The sequence below is a fragment of the Gymnogyps californianus genome, chromosome 3 (genome assembly GCF_018139145.2).
Source record: "Gymnogyps californianus isolate 813 chromosome 3, ASM1813914v2, whole genome shotgun sequence".
Classification (NCBI taxonomy): domain Eukaryota; kingdom Metazoa; phylum Chordata; class Aves; order Accipitriformes; family Cathartidae; genus Gymnogyps; species Gymnogyps californianus.
Window position 1 is genome coordinate 51,803,017 of NC_059473.1, and position 16,493 is coordinate 51,819,509.

The window sequence follows — 16,493 nt, forward strand, 5'->3', positions numbered from 1 at the left end:
TTCAGTAGGGCCACTCCCAAATAAAGTTCTTTAATTATACTGAAACGTTCTATGGCTTGATGCTATGTATAATCTCACTTTACCTTATTTACCTTGTGGTAAAAATTTAATTTCTATTTTGTGAAAGTAAGAGGATTGCATTCAAACTTGGAGCTCCTTGGCAGTGCAGCTGTCCATATAGTCCCTATATAGAGTGACATACTTCTTTGCTTTTCACCATTTATCTGCAAATAAGGTGTACCGTCATTCTTACTAAATATATATACACTTATGAATGAGATGGATGATTAAGATGAAAGCATTTCTTGCTCAAAGAGCTCAAGCTCTTTGATTCAATTTTTAGCTCATCAAAGACAGGTAAATTTGTAACATATTATTTATCATGATCTCTCTGGTCAAACCCTCACACTACTGTCATCTAGTATAAAACAGCCCTTATGAAATGACAAACATTTTCTTACACTTTTTAATCAATACATTTTGGCATCCTTATTGAAAATTGCCAATACTTCTGTCTGTTCTCTGTTCTGCATTCTTCTGGTCCAGCCCTTGTCTTTCGTACCTCATCTCTGATGTTATACAGCAGTTTAGCTTTATATATCCTGTCAGGGAGAATATTCCTTTCCCTCATCATTCTTCCTTTATTGTATGCCTTTTTTTCAGAGTTAAAACGTGATTTCTTCATTGTTAATTTCCTCTGCTATTTTTATACCTCTTTGATCGAGTCTCTGGCTCTCATCTCTAACACTCAGCTTCTCTGCTTATGCAAAATATCTCTTTGATAGTATGCCTGTTACTCTGTCATCTTGTTCAAAATCAGCAAATCACAGTGCTGCTGCCTGATTCTTTTTCTGTGTTATGGAAGGAGCTTCTTTTGACTAGCAACTTCCTATGTTTATTGTACTCCTGCTGCTGCTACTGTCCCAAAATGTTTCATAGATCCATATCCATGACATTTTCTGCCCTCTGTTTTTCCTGGCAGTATCTCTTCACATGTATGACTTCAATATTTTAATGTTGTTCAGTTAATATAATTATTTTAAAAAGCTTTTCATGGCCATTTTTTACCTATGCAATGTTGTTTCCCCACTGGGGTTCAGTTCTATCTTCCTTTGCCCTTTCTCCTGCTGCTCCAATTTCCCTACTGTCATTGTTTTCATTAAAAAAAATGCAGAAAAGGAGTCAAAACTGAATGTTCAGTTGAATGAATTTATTGCAAATCTGAAAAGAATCTACAGCAATGAAAAATTTAGTATAGCTAGTGAATATTGGTGTTTAACTGTCATGGACCTGATCTGACAACAGTCTGTACCAGCTGACTCCTAGGTAGAGCACCATTAGCATTTTCCTACCTGTGTGGGGTCTGTTGTGCAACCCTGGATGAGACATGGATTTCTCAAGTCTTCCCAGAGGTAGCAGCTATTCCAAAGTTTTTCTCATTTCCTCTGAGAGTAGACATAGAGCAGTGGAATCATCAATTCATATAAATGTATAAAACTTAAACAAAGTGTTAATTCCCATCTTTTCTAACTATTGCTGAAGCATATTACATTTTGCAATAATGCTTTTGAACCTGAGAAGGTGCATGTGGATTACTAAGCTATTCCAAAATTACTAATGTTATGTATGCTCAACCATCAAAATTGGCCACTACTACCAGGTAATTTGGTATGTTTCTTTACATCAGGTGGAAACTCTTTGAAAATGTCTCTGAATATCAAAAAAGTATTCAAAATAATAATATTTCTTTATAAAAGTAATCTTTAGAAAAGTAAAACAAACAAAAAATTAAAAATAGCTGGAAAGATCTTACTCTCTTGAATGTGCACGGGATCAGAACTAATAAAAAGACTGAAAGCATTAGCAAAAACAGAAAATGAAGAGCACTTTTTAAACAACATTGGCGTACAAGTTATGATCATTTTGTAATCAACATGAAGACACTTAATACTTTAAAGAATATTACTGTGGGAGAAACGTTCTTCAGAAAATTAAGGCGCAGTGCAGAACACAATCATTTTTTAAAGCTTAAGATGACAGCTTGAAATTCAAAAACAGGCAAGGGAGTTCAAAGAAAATACATAAAGATTTATAATTGTCCTGGTTTCGGCTAGGACAGAGTTAATTTTCTTCCTAGTAGCTGGTATAGTGCTGTGTTTTGGATTTAGTAGGAAAAGAATGTTGATAACACACCGATGTTTTTAGTTGTTGCTAAGTAGTGTTTATACTAAGTCAAGGATTTTTCAGCTTCTCGTGCCCAGCCAGCAAGAAGGCTGGAGGGGCACAAGAAGCTGGGAGGGGACACAGCCAGGACAGCTGACCCAAACTGGCCAAAGAGCTATTCCATACCGTATGACATCATGCCCAGTATATAAACTGGGGGAGTTAACTGGGAGGGGGGATCGCGGCTCGGGAACTAACTGGGCATCGGTCAACGAGTGGTGAGCAATTGCATTGTGCACCACTTACTTTGTATAGTTTAATTCTTTTAGTATTGCTATTGTCATATTATTATTATTATCATTATCATTGTTTTTCATTCCTTTCTGTCCTATTAAACTGTCTTTATCTCAACTCACGAGGTTTTTTTCCTGATTCTCTCCCCCATCCCAGGGGTGGGGGGGCAGTGAGCAAGCGGCTGCGTGGTGCTTAGCTGTCGGCTGGGGTTAAACCACGACAATAATCTAGTAGTTTAAACTCATAAGACTTGTACAAAGGCCTGTTGTCATTTAAGCGCTAAAGTATCTGCTACAACAGAGCTAAATATCTTCAGTATTTGTGTGTTCCTGTGGATAAAACCAAGAGCATAAAGAGCTATACTTTAAAAGAAAAATTTGAAAGTTCTTTGTTAAAGACTCATGGGTCAGAATTTTTTCATGGGCGGGAACACAGAATGCCTCCCGCAGAGGGCATGGTCTGGGCTGCACAGAAGCAGGACTGTCCTGTGTCTTTCCCATTGCAGCCTGGAGGTCAAAATAGGTTGGACCACTGAATCTGTAACTACAGATCCAAGCTACTGTCTTTCTGAAGGGACACAGCAGCACAGTGAAATGTAGTAACAGATTACTTCCATCTCTTTCTCACATGAAATATGACAGTGGCTACACCAGCTCAGATCAAAGATTCATTTAGCATAGTATCCTATTGGCAGTCCATAGCTTCTGCCAGTAGCTTGTATAAAACAGTCTGGGAATGATATTTTCCAGGATGCTGTCCCACTCTTTGTCACTTTCTCTATGAAGAAGACTATGCCTCTTATGATTTTGTAGACCTCTATGATATTCCCCTTTAACTGTCGATTTTTTGGGCCAAAAAGTCTATTTAAGTGATTGTGGCATGGATGCTATTGATTATCCATTCCCTCTTTTTTGTGTGTTTTCAGTTCTACCATATCCTGCTCTGAGATGGAAAGGGTAGAATTGCACATGCTGTTGAAAATGGAGCACACCGTGGATTTTTACAGCATTTGTACAGCACTGTTTTCTGGGTTTTTTTCTCTATTCCTCTCTTAATAATCCCTAGCATTCAATCTACTTTTTTGATTGCTACTGAGCATTGAGCTGACATTTTCATAGAACTATCTATTATAACCCCAAGATCTTGTTTCTGTGTGGTAATAACTAGTCAAGACCATCACTGTTTGCGTGAAATTATTTTTCCCATGTACATTACCTTACATTTATCTACAATGAATTTCATTTTTCATTTTACTATTAGTCACCCAGCATCCTGCATTCTTCGATGTTTTTTCCAGTTGGCCTTCATTTTTACTACCCTGAATAAAATCATATCACCAGCAAACTTTGTCATTTCACTGTTCATTTCTCTTTTTCTGATGGTGAATATTCAAGTCCTAGCACAGTTTCCTTTTGAGACTGCACTGAGAAAACTGATCATTTATTCTTGACCTTTGTTTCCTGTGTTTTAACCAGTTATTTGGCCACAAGGGAATTTTCCTTTTTATTCAGTAATAATTTCTATTAAAAAACTGTTGAGGAAGATTTTGTAATGTTTTAGTACCTTGAATAACTTAATTATCTTCCATAAACTTTGCTACCTCACTATTTATTCCTTGGGTGCTCTGAAAAATGAACTTTTCCAGAATGTTTTGTAATAGGGTAACAGAGACTATAACAAAGCTAACAGCAATACTGTTGTTGCTGCTTGTTACCAGCCTTTCATAGTTACTGGTAATTACTATTGATATGTTAGCTTACCTATATCTGGACAACATTAGTTGAGTAGAACTGGTTTTTTTGGACACTGGAAGTAAGTAGAGAGCTAATACAGAGAAGCAGCTCAGTAGGAATAGCCATTTTTTTGACTGAGGGTATGCTGTTATTTGAACTTTCAGTCAAAAGAAACATATCTAATTAGATACTGTGATTGCACACTAACACTAGGAATAAAATTTCAAACTAACCAAGAAAATAGAATTTGAATTTTACATTCTGTATTTTCAAAAAGGTGATTGCCTAAATTGTGCATGATCTCCTATGCAGATGTACGTTTGTGAAATGTCATATATTTGAAACTATAAATAAGCTGATACAATCTCATCTTCAATTTGCAAATGCAGGCATCCATTCTATAAATTTAAATATAGTTTCTTTTAATTCTTTTCCTAAGTTCTGTGGTGCATTCTCGATTAAGAAGCTGATGATTTAATGATATTTTACCCTTTCCATGATCTGTCAGTACTTTGTTTCTTGTTGGACACGACATAGGTATTCTGTGGGATATCACATGCTTGGTGTGAAGGCACCAACAGGCTCTGCAACTTCTTCAACCTCCCTCCCTCCTTGGGTGTTTAACTGGTTGTGTCAAAGGCCAGCTGTGAAACGGGACAGTTGTGTAACCTTGGATCAGACTTCTGTGAAAAGATCTGTGTGAGAAAAAGCTGCAGGAAGCTTTGTTGGAGGTCTCCACCTCACCCATCCTTGGTGGGCCCACTGGCCTGGGAGCTGCATTTAAGCTCAGGTCTTTACTTTTGTTCTATCCCTGGGCTATGTTTTTAGGTATGCTGTGTCTGGATGTATGTCTTCTTGGTCCTGACCTTGGCTTGCTGACTTGATTTCCTGGCCTGACCTGGGACCAGCCTCAACCTTATGGACTTGCTTGGTGACCACTGGTCTGTGGGGGACCATCGCTATACCTGTCCTGCTCACCTTGCTCAGGTGCAGTGGGTCTGAGCCGTTGTTGGCCAGACCGTGGCTGCTGTTTGCCATACCATCACCGTTGGCTCCTGGCTCCCCTGTCCTTCCCCTGCTGTGCTGCGCCCTGACACCTGAGTGTTCAAGATTTCTGGGTGTCAAGCTGTCCAGTCATGGCTGTTTTCCCTTAGCGTGCTGCTGTCCGTACAGAAATCTCAAACAAGTGTGCACCTTCTCAAATTCTGCTTGGACAAAAAGGAGGAAACCAGAGCTGTGCTGGAGCTGATCAGTACAACTGGCTTTTAATTTGTCAACATTTCTTAGTTTATTACCTGAAATGGTGCTCAACTGCAGCTGCTGCTCATACTGCAGCCTACACTGCAGGATCTGTGCCACCCATGCTTGGTTTTCTGGAGCATCTTCGCTTCCCCTTATGTGCTTAGGCTTAAACCCAGAAGTCCCTGCCTTCGACTACAAATAAGCCAGTTCCAGCCAGTTGTTATCACTGCAGGTCACACTCAGTCCCTTCAATGAGGTAAAAAGCAGTTCAGGGTGGTGTTTTGCGGGGGATGTTATGGTTGGTGCGTAGCGATTTCCCCATGCACAAGGAGTACATTTTCATGGAGACCTTTTGATACTCTTAGTGTCATCACTTTGTTGATGTACAAGGTATCACTGTTTGTCTCCCATGTATCATTTGCCAAGCTTTCAGCTGTCTCATGAAATTGTCTTTTCTTCTTTTTTTCCCCATGTTTTGCTGTCTGGCAGAATCATCACAATCTTTTTTTTCTCTTTTTGTTGCCTTCACTCCTTATTGTTAATACAAACTATGCTAGCTTTAGTGTTGAAGTTTGCTCCTTTGTCTGAAAATCAGAGAGCAAACTGAAGGAGAAAAGAGTATATTGTGAGAAGTAAGAAAAAGGTGAAGTTTATGTAGAGGTTAGGAAACGGAACGACAAGGGGGAAAGGTGATTATGGAAGTTAGCTGGGTAACAAGATAATGAAGGAAGAATTTTGGTGAAATATGAAAGAAAGTGAAGGTAAACGATGCTGGGGCTCAGAAAAGGGAGGCAGAAGATTCTTTCATGATAAAGATTGAAAGAGAAAGCCTCATAAACTTTTTCCCTACCCCATTCCAAATTCCAGAAATTTAAAATAGATCAAATACTGTTCTTTTTGCATTTTTTTAATTAAAGAAGCCTCCTGGGTTTTTTGCAAACAAAAATTTTTCACTGAGAAGGAAGGAGTTAAAAAGTTAAATGTCCCCCCTGTTGTCTGTGTCAAGTACTTCCGATATTCCACCTTACACAGGCATTACACCCTTTTCAGCCAAATTCCAACTCTTCTTAATATCCTCTTACTCTCATTTGTAGTCCTTGTTACAGTGACATGTCCATTTCTTTTTTCTAAATAGCTGTGTCTTCCATATACTTTAGTTACCTGAGTTCCATAGACATTCTGCAAATCGTATTTGAGTCTCAAGAAAAGGAATTGTTTTTTTTAAGGTTTAGTCTATTTAATATTGTTATCCATACTGCAAAATACCGCAGCTCTTTGTCATGAGTTCTTGTGCACAGCATCACCAAGTAGGATTTATCTCACCTAATTTTAGAGGTTTGCAATGTAGATATCTCTACCAGACCTAGTAGTCCTAAATCCCCACAACAGAGAGAAACAGACCCTTTTAGGCACATTTTATCTGACATATTTATATCTTTTTATATCTACTTTAGGAGGAATTGAATCAAACCATAAAAGTGCCCATTTTTCTCACTAGAATATAGCACAACCAGTTTAGATGAATCTAGCTGTCAAATAAATGCCGTTCTTATGGTCTAAATTAGATAGGCATCATAAAGAACAAGTATCATCATCAACAGGTAGAAAAGTTTTATAAATGTGTGCATCTGCATATATGTGTCTAGGGAGGAAAGCTATGTGCTCTGTGAAATCTTTGCAGGTAAAGACGGGCAGTTAAAAAAGAAAAGATTGAAGGCAGAACGTATCAGGTGTATTTTTGGAAAGTGAATGGGATCTTTTAAGTCATCTCTATTTTTTTAGGTGCAGAAGTGCAACCTCCACACTTTTTTTTAATTTAGCTTTATGTGGAAATTTTCACTACTTTGAGACTACTGGGCTTATACTGCAGATGTTTTTCCTCCTACTGTGTTGAATCAAGTGAAGTCCTTAAAGTGAAAGCAGTTGGAAAAATACTTTTTTTTGTTCACTACTAACTCTGTATTTTTCATTATGTGGGTGCAAATTGCTAAAATGGTCGGAGAGGTCTCTGACAGTCAGTCTACGTTTTACAAATCACAACTAGTCTAAATGTAAATATAATGGAATCTGAAACAATGTTAGCTTTATGTAATTTTCAATCTGTTGAAAGACTTCCTGTAGCTGTGTCCTCTTTTAAATAGCTGAGTTAAAGGAAAGACTCAGTAATCATTATCATCTATATGAAAATGCAGTTCTAATGAAAACAGTAGGTTAGCTCCTAATATCCCTATTCAGATTTTATTCACTTAAAAAGTCATATGGATGAGAATGGCTGTTTTGACTGATTAGAGATTTCAGGATCAGGTCTATAGTCATTATGACTACTGTTTTCTGATTAACTAGTCATGCATATCAAAATAATTGGTCTGTGCTATCACTAACGTGTATAAAGCTCCCACAGCATGTTCATCATTAACAACACAGAAAAAAGGAGGTAATTCAGGTCCTAAAGAGCTTAAAAATCTAAATGGGGAGACAGTACAAAACACTGGGATACACATCAGAGAAAGCTACTCTCTCTTTTTTTGTAAAACACTAAAGGGAGAGAACAGTTTTAATACTTTTTGTGATGGGATATTTGTGAGGAAGTTAGCTTTGAAGAGGTAGAAAAGAGAGAGGGTGTCTCACTGGGGTGAGAACACAGGTCCCGACATAGATCATAGATGAGCAGCCTTTTGCATTCATATCTTCATAAATTTTTTTGGCCAGTAAAAGCAACATAATTAAATTAACTCGACGGAGAAAACCACCAAGCATTTTACTAAAACTAGCCAGTAATATATGGCTTTATCTGATGATATTTGAAAGTGAAAATGGCAAAATAGGGATTGTTTTCTGAATTCTTATTAAACTTTTTAAAGTTATACACCAACAAAGTGTGTGCCTCATACATTTACATCATACATATATATGTATAATCCACATATGTACAAGTACATATATATTCATACATATTAGCCATTCATATTAGCGTGGTCCCTGTTAAATGTACATTGTTTAAAAGTTACTGGAGATGTTGGAGGTATAAAATGATCAATAAATTTCTTTTGAAAGTGGAACAACAGATTTTGTCTATCAATCAGACCCACTCCTTTTTAACTAGGAAAATTCTATCTCAGACTTCTGATATTCAGGTTTGGGTAATGTATTTTATACTTCTCTAAAACCAAACAGGAGGAAGCAGTTGGTCTGATCTTACACAACCTGCAGTGTGGCTTATTTGAATCTTCCTCATTTCTTTTCTGTGGCTAATTTGAAGATCTACATCAACAAATAGGTACTATAGAAAATACACTGGAGAGAAAAGCAGAATCTGAATTACACACACACATATACATATATCACCAGTCCTGGATCCAGTGTCAGACGTGCCAACAGGGTGTTCAGCATAGAGAGCACCCAATGTGGGGCTCGGACATGCCCCAATTTATTGGCCCCAGTCCCTGGACTTCTGGAACCTTCTCTCACCGCAGTTCCAGGAGTGGTTGAGACACCAGTCAGTCACCAGGCCTCTTCCCGGGCTTCCTCCTCCCACTCCTGGAACCGCCTCTCGGGGCACTGCCTGGGCTCACAGTGCAGTTACTTGGGTCTCGTCCCTTACAGTTACTTTATCTCTTCTGTCATGTTATTTGGTGGTTAATATAGAAAGATAATAAAAATTGAAATAATTTATTTCTAACCCTGTAGCATGACCTAGGGCTATAACTTATCTCATTACCAGAACTATCTTAGTAGGTTAGCCTATGCATACTTCTGCCTTGAATTCTGAAAAGTCTTGGAACCTTCAGTAGCTGTTCTTGATCAATTAGTTTCTTGCTTTATGTTTTACTGCAATTTTTGTTAGGAAATTTTGTTGGGAAAATATCAGTACTAGATATTGCTTGTAGTCTAAAAACAGAAACAAAAACAAAACAAGAAAAAACCTCGAACAGCTCAGACTTATTTTCTGCTTGCTCCTACATGGATAATTCTAAATTTGCTACTTATCAGACATTAGTACAATTTGTAGTCTTTCAGAGTTAATGTTCTCCTTATTGAATGGAATCTCAGAACTATTGAAATAACTTCTAGAACTCACAGAAAATAAATAATTTATAGGAAGAATGGAGGGGGGATCTGGAGACATTTTTAAAAATTAATGGAAAAGTCTAGAGATTTCCATTAATTTTCCTCCAAGCATTTTCAGGAACTTCAATTAAGCTTTTAGGTTTAAAAGTCTAGAAATTTAAACCTAAAAGCTTAATTGAAGTTCCTGAAAATGCTTGGGGGAAGAATCTAACACTTGCAAGTATCTGAAAGAATCCAAGAACAAGAGTAACAACCAGCATGAATTTATCAAAAACGGATCATGTTGAACTGTGGAGAGAAGAAAGCAGTAGATATCACATATTCACCTTTGTAAAGTTTTTGACAATTTAGCATGATATTGTCATTGGCAAACTGGAGGTCCAGATATAGATAAAAATACAGTAGGGTTGCTGTGAACTTGTCTACTAATCTGTAGCTGGGGAGTAGTTATTAGTAGTTCATCATCAAAATGGAGGGATATATTGAATGGGTCTGCCCTACATCTGATATTAATCAATATTCTCATTAATGACCTGGAAGATGGAATAGACACAATGCTTATTAAAGCTGTAGACATCACCAAACTAGGAGGGACTGCAGATGATAAGCTGGAGGACAGCCTGAGAATGTAAAATGATCATGAGAAACTGGAAATATAGTCTGGAAAAAACCACCATGCTGCTCAGGAGGGGCCAGGACAGAGCATTGCACTTGGCTGGCAGTATTCAGCAACACAAATACAGAATGGGTTACAACAGAGGAAACAGACAAGGATTTGAAGGTTCATTTTAGATCATACGCTGAACAGGAACCAATTAAGTTAGGCCCATAATGTTAAGTGAAATATTATATAGGAGCAGATAAACAGAAGTATAACCTTCAAGATGTCATAAAAAAAAAAGAAAAAGAACCCTATTGTGCTCAGCATTAGAAGGACTTCAGCTAGAAAATTATGACAAGTTTAGGGAGCTGCACCTAACATTATTTAAAGAAAAATCCAAGAGAAATATTTTGAGCTCTAGAAAGTATTACGTATAAGAAAGGAATAACCATATTGGGATTGACTAGCCCATGAAAGAGAAAGCCAATACAAAAACCTGCTGCAAAGAGAAAGAAAATAAATTGGTTTCCATATCTTTGGTGGAAAGTAGAGGATGCAATTGTTAAATTTCAGCACAGGAAATTAAAGCTAAAATTAAGGAATATCTTCTTAAAGATATTGAAGTATTAGAACAGATGACGTGAGGAAGGAGGTTGTGAATTCTTTATGACTGCAGATGGGAGAGGCATGGCTTGGGAATCCAGACAGGAGACATTCCCTTACTTTCCCTGAAAGATTCAGTCCTGTAAGTGTTCTCACCAAATGCAAAGGGCAGTTAAGGTAGACCGGTATAGCCAGGCAGATGTGCATTACATGAGTTTTACTATGTTGAAACAAGTTATGAGAGAAAGTCACCAATGCAGATGGAAATGATTCATTTGGCTGCTAATTCATCATACATGAATAAAATGAAAGACCTTTTTTTTCTGTGTTTCCAAGTCAGATTTATCTGAAGTTTGACATATTGGAGATGGCTTCTTAAAAAGTTAGCCTATGATCATGCACTGAAAAATGCTTTTTGACCGATGAGAAACTGAGGTTTGTAAGATCAACTTTCTGGTGGCATCTTTTTCAGTTTACGGTAAATTAAAGTAAAATACTTGTCAACAAAATGACAGATCTTTGTTGTACCGTCTTTAAGGATAAGAGACTCAAAGTAAATGGCTTCTCAAAAGACATGCTGATGTACCAGCTGGTGTGGGAAAGCTAGAAAACAGTGTCCAGACCACTGGCTGAATCGTTGATGGTCAAAAGACACTATTACAGGACCCTTGCCCCACAAATAAATATTTGGAAAATTGACCTGAAAATTGAGATTGCTGTGACTTTGCCTTCTCAGAAAAGAATAAGTGCAGATACAGCACATTTGTTTTTCCCTCAGTCTTCCTCTGCCCACCAATGTATGTAACTGCAAAGACGACTAGTAGTTATGATTTTATTTATTTATTTATGGCATTAATGCTCACGTTCAGTATCAGAATCAGCATTTATAAGGGACTTCCATTTTTTTAACTTGTAATTTGCTGTGCCTGCACATTCTTGCTGAGTGCCAGTGTTATAAAATATTAACGGAAAGCTTTATGAGAGCTTATAGACCATGATTGAATGAAGAAAGATGAGGTTCTAAGGCTGGTTCTGCAGCAATTTTAGTGATTACTGGCACGGTGCCATAATTACATTTCTAGTTAATATTGCTACGTCAGAGCTGGTGCATAAAGCAGATTTCTTTGTTCCTGTTTCTTTCTGTTCCCCTCTGAAAAGGGATTCAAGCGGATGCAGTCTCAGCCAAGGGCCATGCTAAAATCCACAGTGACATTAACAAGTCAGTAAAGAGTTTAATGCTGGCCATCAGTATTGTACTATATGCCAACTTTTAGCATTTACGTTTTTAGTTCAGTCTTCACTACTCCTGGTGATGCTGCTTAGGACATACACCTAATGATGTAACTGCACTTTGTGAGAATGAGATCAGCACATCTGCATAAAATGGTGAATGGATTGCTGAAAATCTCCATTTACACTTTCCTCCTAAAATCAGAACATTCCTCTTGTCATGTTGTGCCTCTGCAGCAGCCTTGCTATAGCAGACATTTCAAAAGTTATTCTGGGTCTCTGAATAGATCTGTGCTGCTTAACTGCTCCAACTCATTATATTATAAATTTGTTTCTTGTGTTTCAAATTTGTGCATAGGGGATGTGTTTGGGGTACTTTTTATATTCATGAAAAAGGAAAGAAAAATGGAAAGTGCTAAGAAAAATGAATATTGAGCTAACATAGTCTATTTTTGCATGGAGTAAATATCAAGCTAATGCATAAGATTTATCCTCTATAGTAAATCAGCAATATGTCTCATTTTAGGCCTCTCCTGTGACTGCTATTTTTTACTGCAGTATTCAGTCATGCTGATTTATGCCATACTATCCTGTGAATATTTTGCAGAGTATTATCAATAATATAATTTTATCTTTGGGTCCAGATGGAATGAGCTTAGAACACAAAGCAGGCAGAAAGCATGATTCCTGCCTCAAGTAGTTTACTGCTTGAAATAAACTTGGTATAAAATGTGAGGCAGGGACACAAGACATCAGGGAGTGGAGGACCGGATCAGGAAAAGCATCAGTCCAATTAACAAAATATTTTATTCTGTAAGGACTCATGTACTCAATAAGATGGTTCTGTTTGACTGGAAGGGTTTCATTAGAGTCATGACAGGAATCCTTTTGGAGAGTAGGACTGAATTAGGACAGTGAGTAGTGGCATCACAGATCTACTCAGGATAAGTGCTTCTACATGTGAATAGAAGTAGCAATCATCTCATTAGTCTTAATAGGCTGCCCATAGAAGAAATCAGAGCAATGGGAAAGGACTGGTGATACCAAAATAGGTAAAGGGCTCTGGTCTCACTTCCTGCACTTGAGACTGAGTGAGGAATAAGTGGCTGAAATCATCTTGTTTATTGTGTGCCTCTATTAGCAATAGCATTCTTGTTTACTTAAGTCATGTAGTATTTCCTTTGAATTGTGCTAAAGGTACTGCCCTTTTGTTTTATTGATTGACTTGCTGATCCTGCATAGAGGAACTGCCAAAAGTAAAATTCAATCATTTGCAAGTGTATTCCTCCTCATTTGCGATACTGTAGTTTAGATTTTTGTTGTGGAGTCTAGCTCAAATTGAGTCTAATGCAGATGTGCTCTCAGTCCTAGTGGTAGGAGCCTCGGGCAAAATATGAGTGAATACAGATCCAAATGTCCAAAATTTTGCCGTGTTTAGTTTGTGTTCCCCTCTCAACATTGTACCATATATTAAATAGTTCAACATAAGCCTTTTTTCCTTTACTTGAACTATTTCAATCTCAGAACTGTGTTTTAGACTGATTTGAGAAGTGTGCTCTCAACCTTTTGAGTGGCACTTATTCATATGAAAAGTTTGTATGTGTGTGAATATATGGATGTGTGTTAATTTTCCACAAAAACTGAATTAAGTTTAAATTCTGTTATGCTTTACGTTCTGCTATGGTGATTAGTATTCCCCAGGGAAGCATAATGAAAACAGTTGATAGATCAGTTGAGTAAAATTAATATTGGATACATCACTGATGTACTTTTATGTAGCTTACATTTCTGAAAACTTGAAAAAGTGTTATAAAATTTCTTCTTTCAGCAGTGTACATCTTTGAAGACATCTACATACTTTTTCTTAGAAAAAAAGTTTTTTGGATGACATAGTTCTCTGAAGTTGAGTTTTGGAAACCAGTTGCACATTTATGTTAGGACACCTATGAATAGGTGTAACAGGAAATTGATAGGCATTTTCATTGGCAGAACACGGGGTCTGACCCTTATCACATGAAGGACATGTAAAAATAAAGCAAGTCAGTCATGTTTAAAAATATTATTCCAGATCATATTTACTGTGGTAACATCTTAGGATTCAAATATACATAAAAAGTATATTGCTGATAAATGTAGGGAGAAGTAGGAGAATGGGGAAGAAGACAGTGAAAAACTTTTGATCTCTAAGGGACTGCTATTGATTCTGAAGTTCGGCACTGTTACTGGGTCAAATCTCCACAACCATTCCTCTTGATATTGGGAAAAATCTGTTAAAAACTTTATTCTGGTCTCAGTTCAACTTCTGATAATAAGCTTGAGTGTCTGAACTTGGAGATATCTAGTCTAGATTAAAACCACGCTATGAATCTTCCATCATTTTCTAAGGGATAGCAATAGCCATTCTAAAAAGTGGTTTAATCAAAACAGTGATCAGGATTGCATGTGAAATCAAATTCATTAGCATTGCCCCAGGCTTACACAATTCTCTGCATATCATCTTCTGTTCCATAGTTTCACAGAACAGAATGCGTTTCATTTCATTTTCCTTGAAAATTTACTTGGCCTAATATCTTGGCAGCAGTTAACAAACTTTGCTAGGTTATACTGCTGCCAGCAAGAGTAAAGAAATGGTTCCCAGTCTTCCTTGAATAAAACTAAATTTGCGAAATTAAATATTTGTTTTCTTGCTGTGATACCAGTCAAACTGATCTTTAAAACTTCATCCAAGGAAATTTTCATGCAATTTGAACTCACTAAAACTTGCAGCTAGACAAATTTAGACTAGAAGTAAGAGGCAAATTATGGAAAGCTGGGGTAATTAATCTCATACATCACTTGCCAAAGATTACAGTTGGTGCTCATCAGTGGTAAGCTCAAACTCAGCCCAGGATGCATTTTCTAGGAGTTATGGTGTAGTTCACCTATAATTATTGATCAAGAAGCAGGAGTTACTGAAAGGTGTTAAGAACTAGACCAGGCAAGATAAGATGATCACAATGCTGTCTTCAGGCCTTAAAATTAGTCAACATATTTTTTTTTACTTATCACTTATAGAGTGAAATAGAAACCATTCATGACAGTTTGTTACTGATTTTCAGTATACATCAAATGTTTTTGTTTGTTGTTTTTTTTCTTCCTGACAGGTGCAGCTAGTTACAACAGTTTTTATGTTTTTTGCAAAAATTTCTGCCAAGCTGTGAAACCTGGGAAAGTGAGGGTCCGCTGCAGTGTGTGTAAACAAGGAACACTGACGTTGGCAAGGGTAAGCTTTTCTGTTTGTTTGTTTGTTTCAAAGTTTTGGAGTATATGGAAATAATATATCTAGTTTTATCTCTTTGCATATATGTGGTTATGTATATATGTATTTCTACTTAATTTTTTCTTGCCGTTTATAACTGAGAAGAGTAATTCAAAGGTTTGTGAAAATTTCACTCACTTATCTCCATTATTTGCAGCATACACAAGGAACACATTGCAGACAAGCTTCAATCCTGTAAAGACATTCTTAGCTTTATATTTTAAGGACTAATGATTAACCTGGTAGTATGCACAATGTGTACAACTACATGTGTGCTGAAGAGTTGGAATTCTAGATGCGTATACAAAGCTTGGAGCAGTTGTTAAGGCCACAGAAAGACCTGAATTCAGGTCTTGATTGTGACCATTATGGAATGAGACAAGGAGGGATTAAGGGGCTGTGCAGTTGAGAATATTAATCTCTCCAGCCTAGCAGCCGCATGTAAAGTCAAGGGAAAGTTATTGTGCCGGGACAGAAAGTTAGTAGGAGAACTGTCAAGCTTGGTTTGCATCCTAAAATGGGAGAGTGTTGTTTGACTTGAATGTGCAGTAGTGTAAAGTTTTGGAGGGTTTTTTTGTCTAAGTGCTGCTGAATTTCACTGGTTGTGCTACTGGGGAATGAGAGTCCTTCCTCTCTCATAAATCACAGTGTTTGTCAACCAGGTTTGTTATGTGAGCGGCTTAGGTTTTGCAGGAGACTGAGCCTTACCATGCTATAGATTGGGGGGGCTTTCATATTTGACAAATGTTTAAGTGTTTAAATTTTTCTTTCTCTGTGGTTTAAAGTGGTTAATTTCAGCTTCATGTTCTTGAGGTAGCCCAGTGCTTCAGTATCTTTATACATAATAGCACTGTGAGACCCTTTAAAAACCCAGCTCCTATATTCTTGTCGAAAAGAATAAACCGTAGCAATGCTTATACATATCTAATTCAAAAAGCTACAACAACAACCCCCCTCAAGCTCTCCGTGCTATTCCTGAATTACTTGACTATCTCTGATTTATTTCAGAGGCTTGAAAGTATTGCATTCTGTGGTGTTCCAAATGAACACATCTAAGGGGATTTGTTTTCTCCTAAAAGTTGCGTTTAAATATTGGGGATTAGTATAGGCTTGAATCACATATAAATCAAGATACAAGAGAACTTGCTGTTAATATACTTTTCCAGTGGTATAATATTCAGGATGGATAAAAACACAGACAACATTGTATTCAGCTTGAATACAAGCAGTCAGTGCTGCTGAAAGACATTGCTGTTATCAC

The 16,493-nt window shown here is 37.2% G+C and overlaps 1 protein-coding gene across 1 annotated transcript in view; it reads left to right on the forward strand.

The window, feature by feature from the left end:
- PRKN (parkin RBR E3 ubiquitin protein ligase) overlaps window positions 1-16,493 on the forward strand; it is a 652,406-nt gene that overhangs the window by 134,258 nt on the left and 501,655 nt on the right. The window contains exon 4 of the mRNA XM_050893232.1: window positions 15,078-15,196. Within this exon, the coding sequence (XP_050749189.1) occupies window positions 15,078-15,196 (119 nt within the window). The remainder of the gene's footprint in view (window positions 1-15,077; window positions 15,197-16,493) is intronic.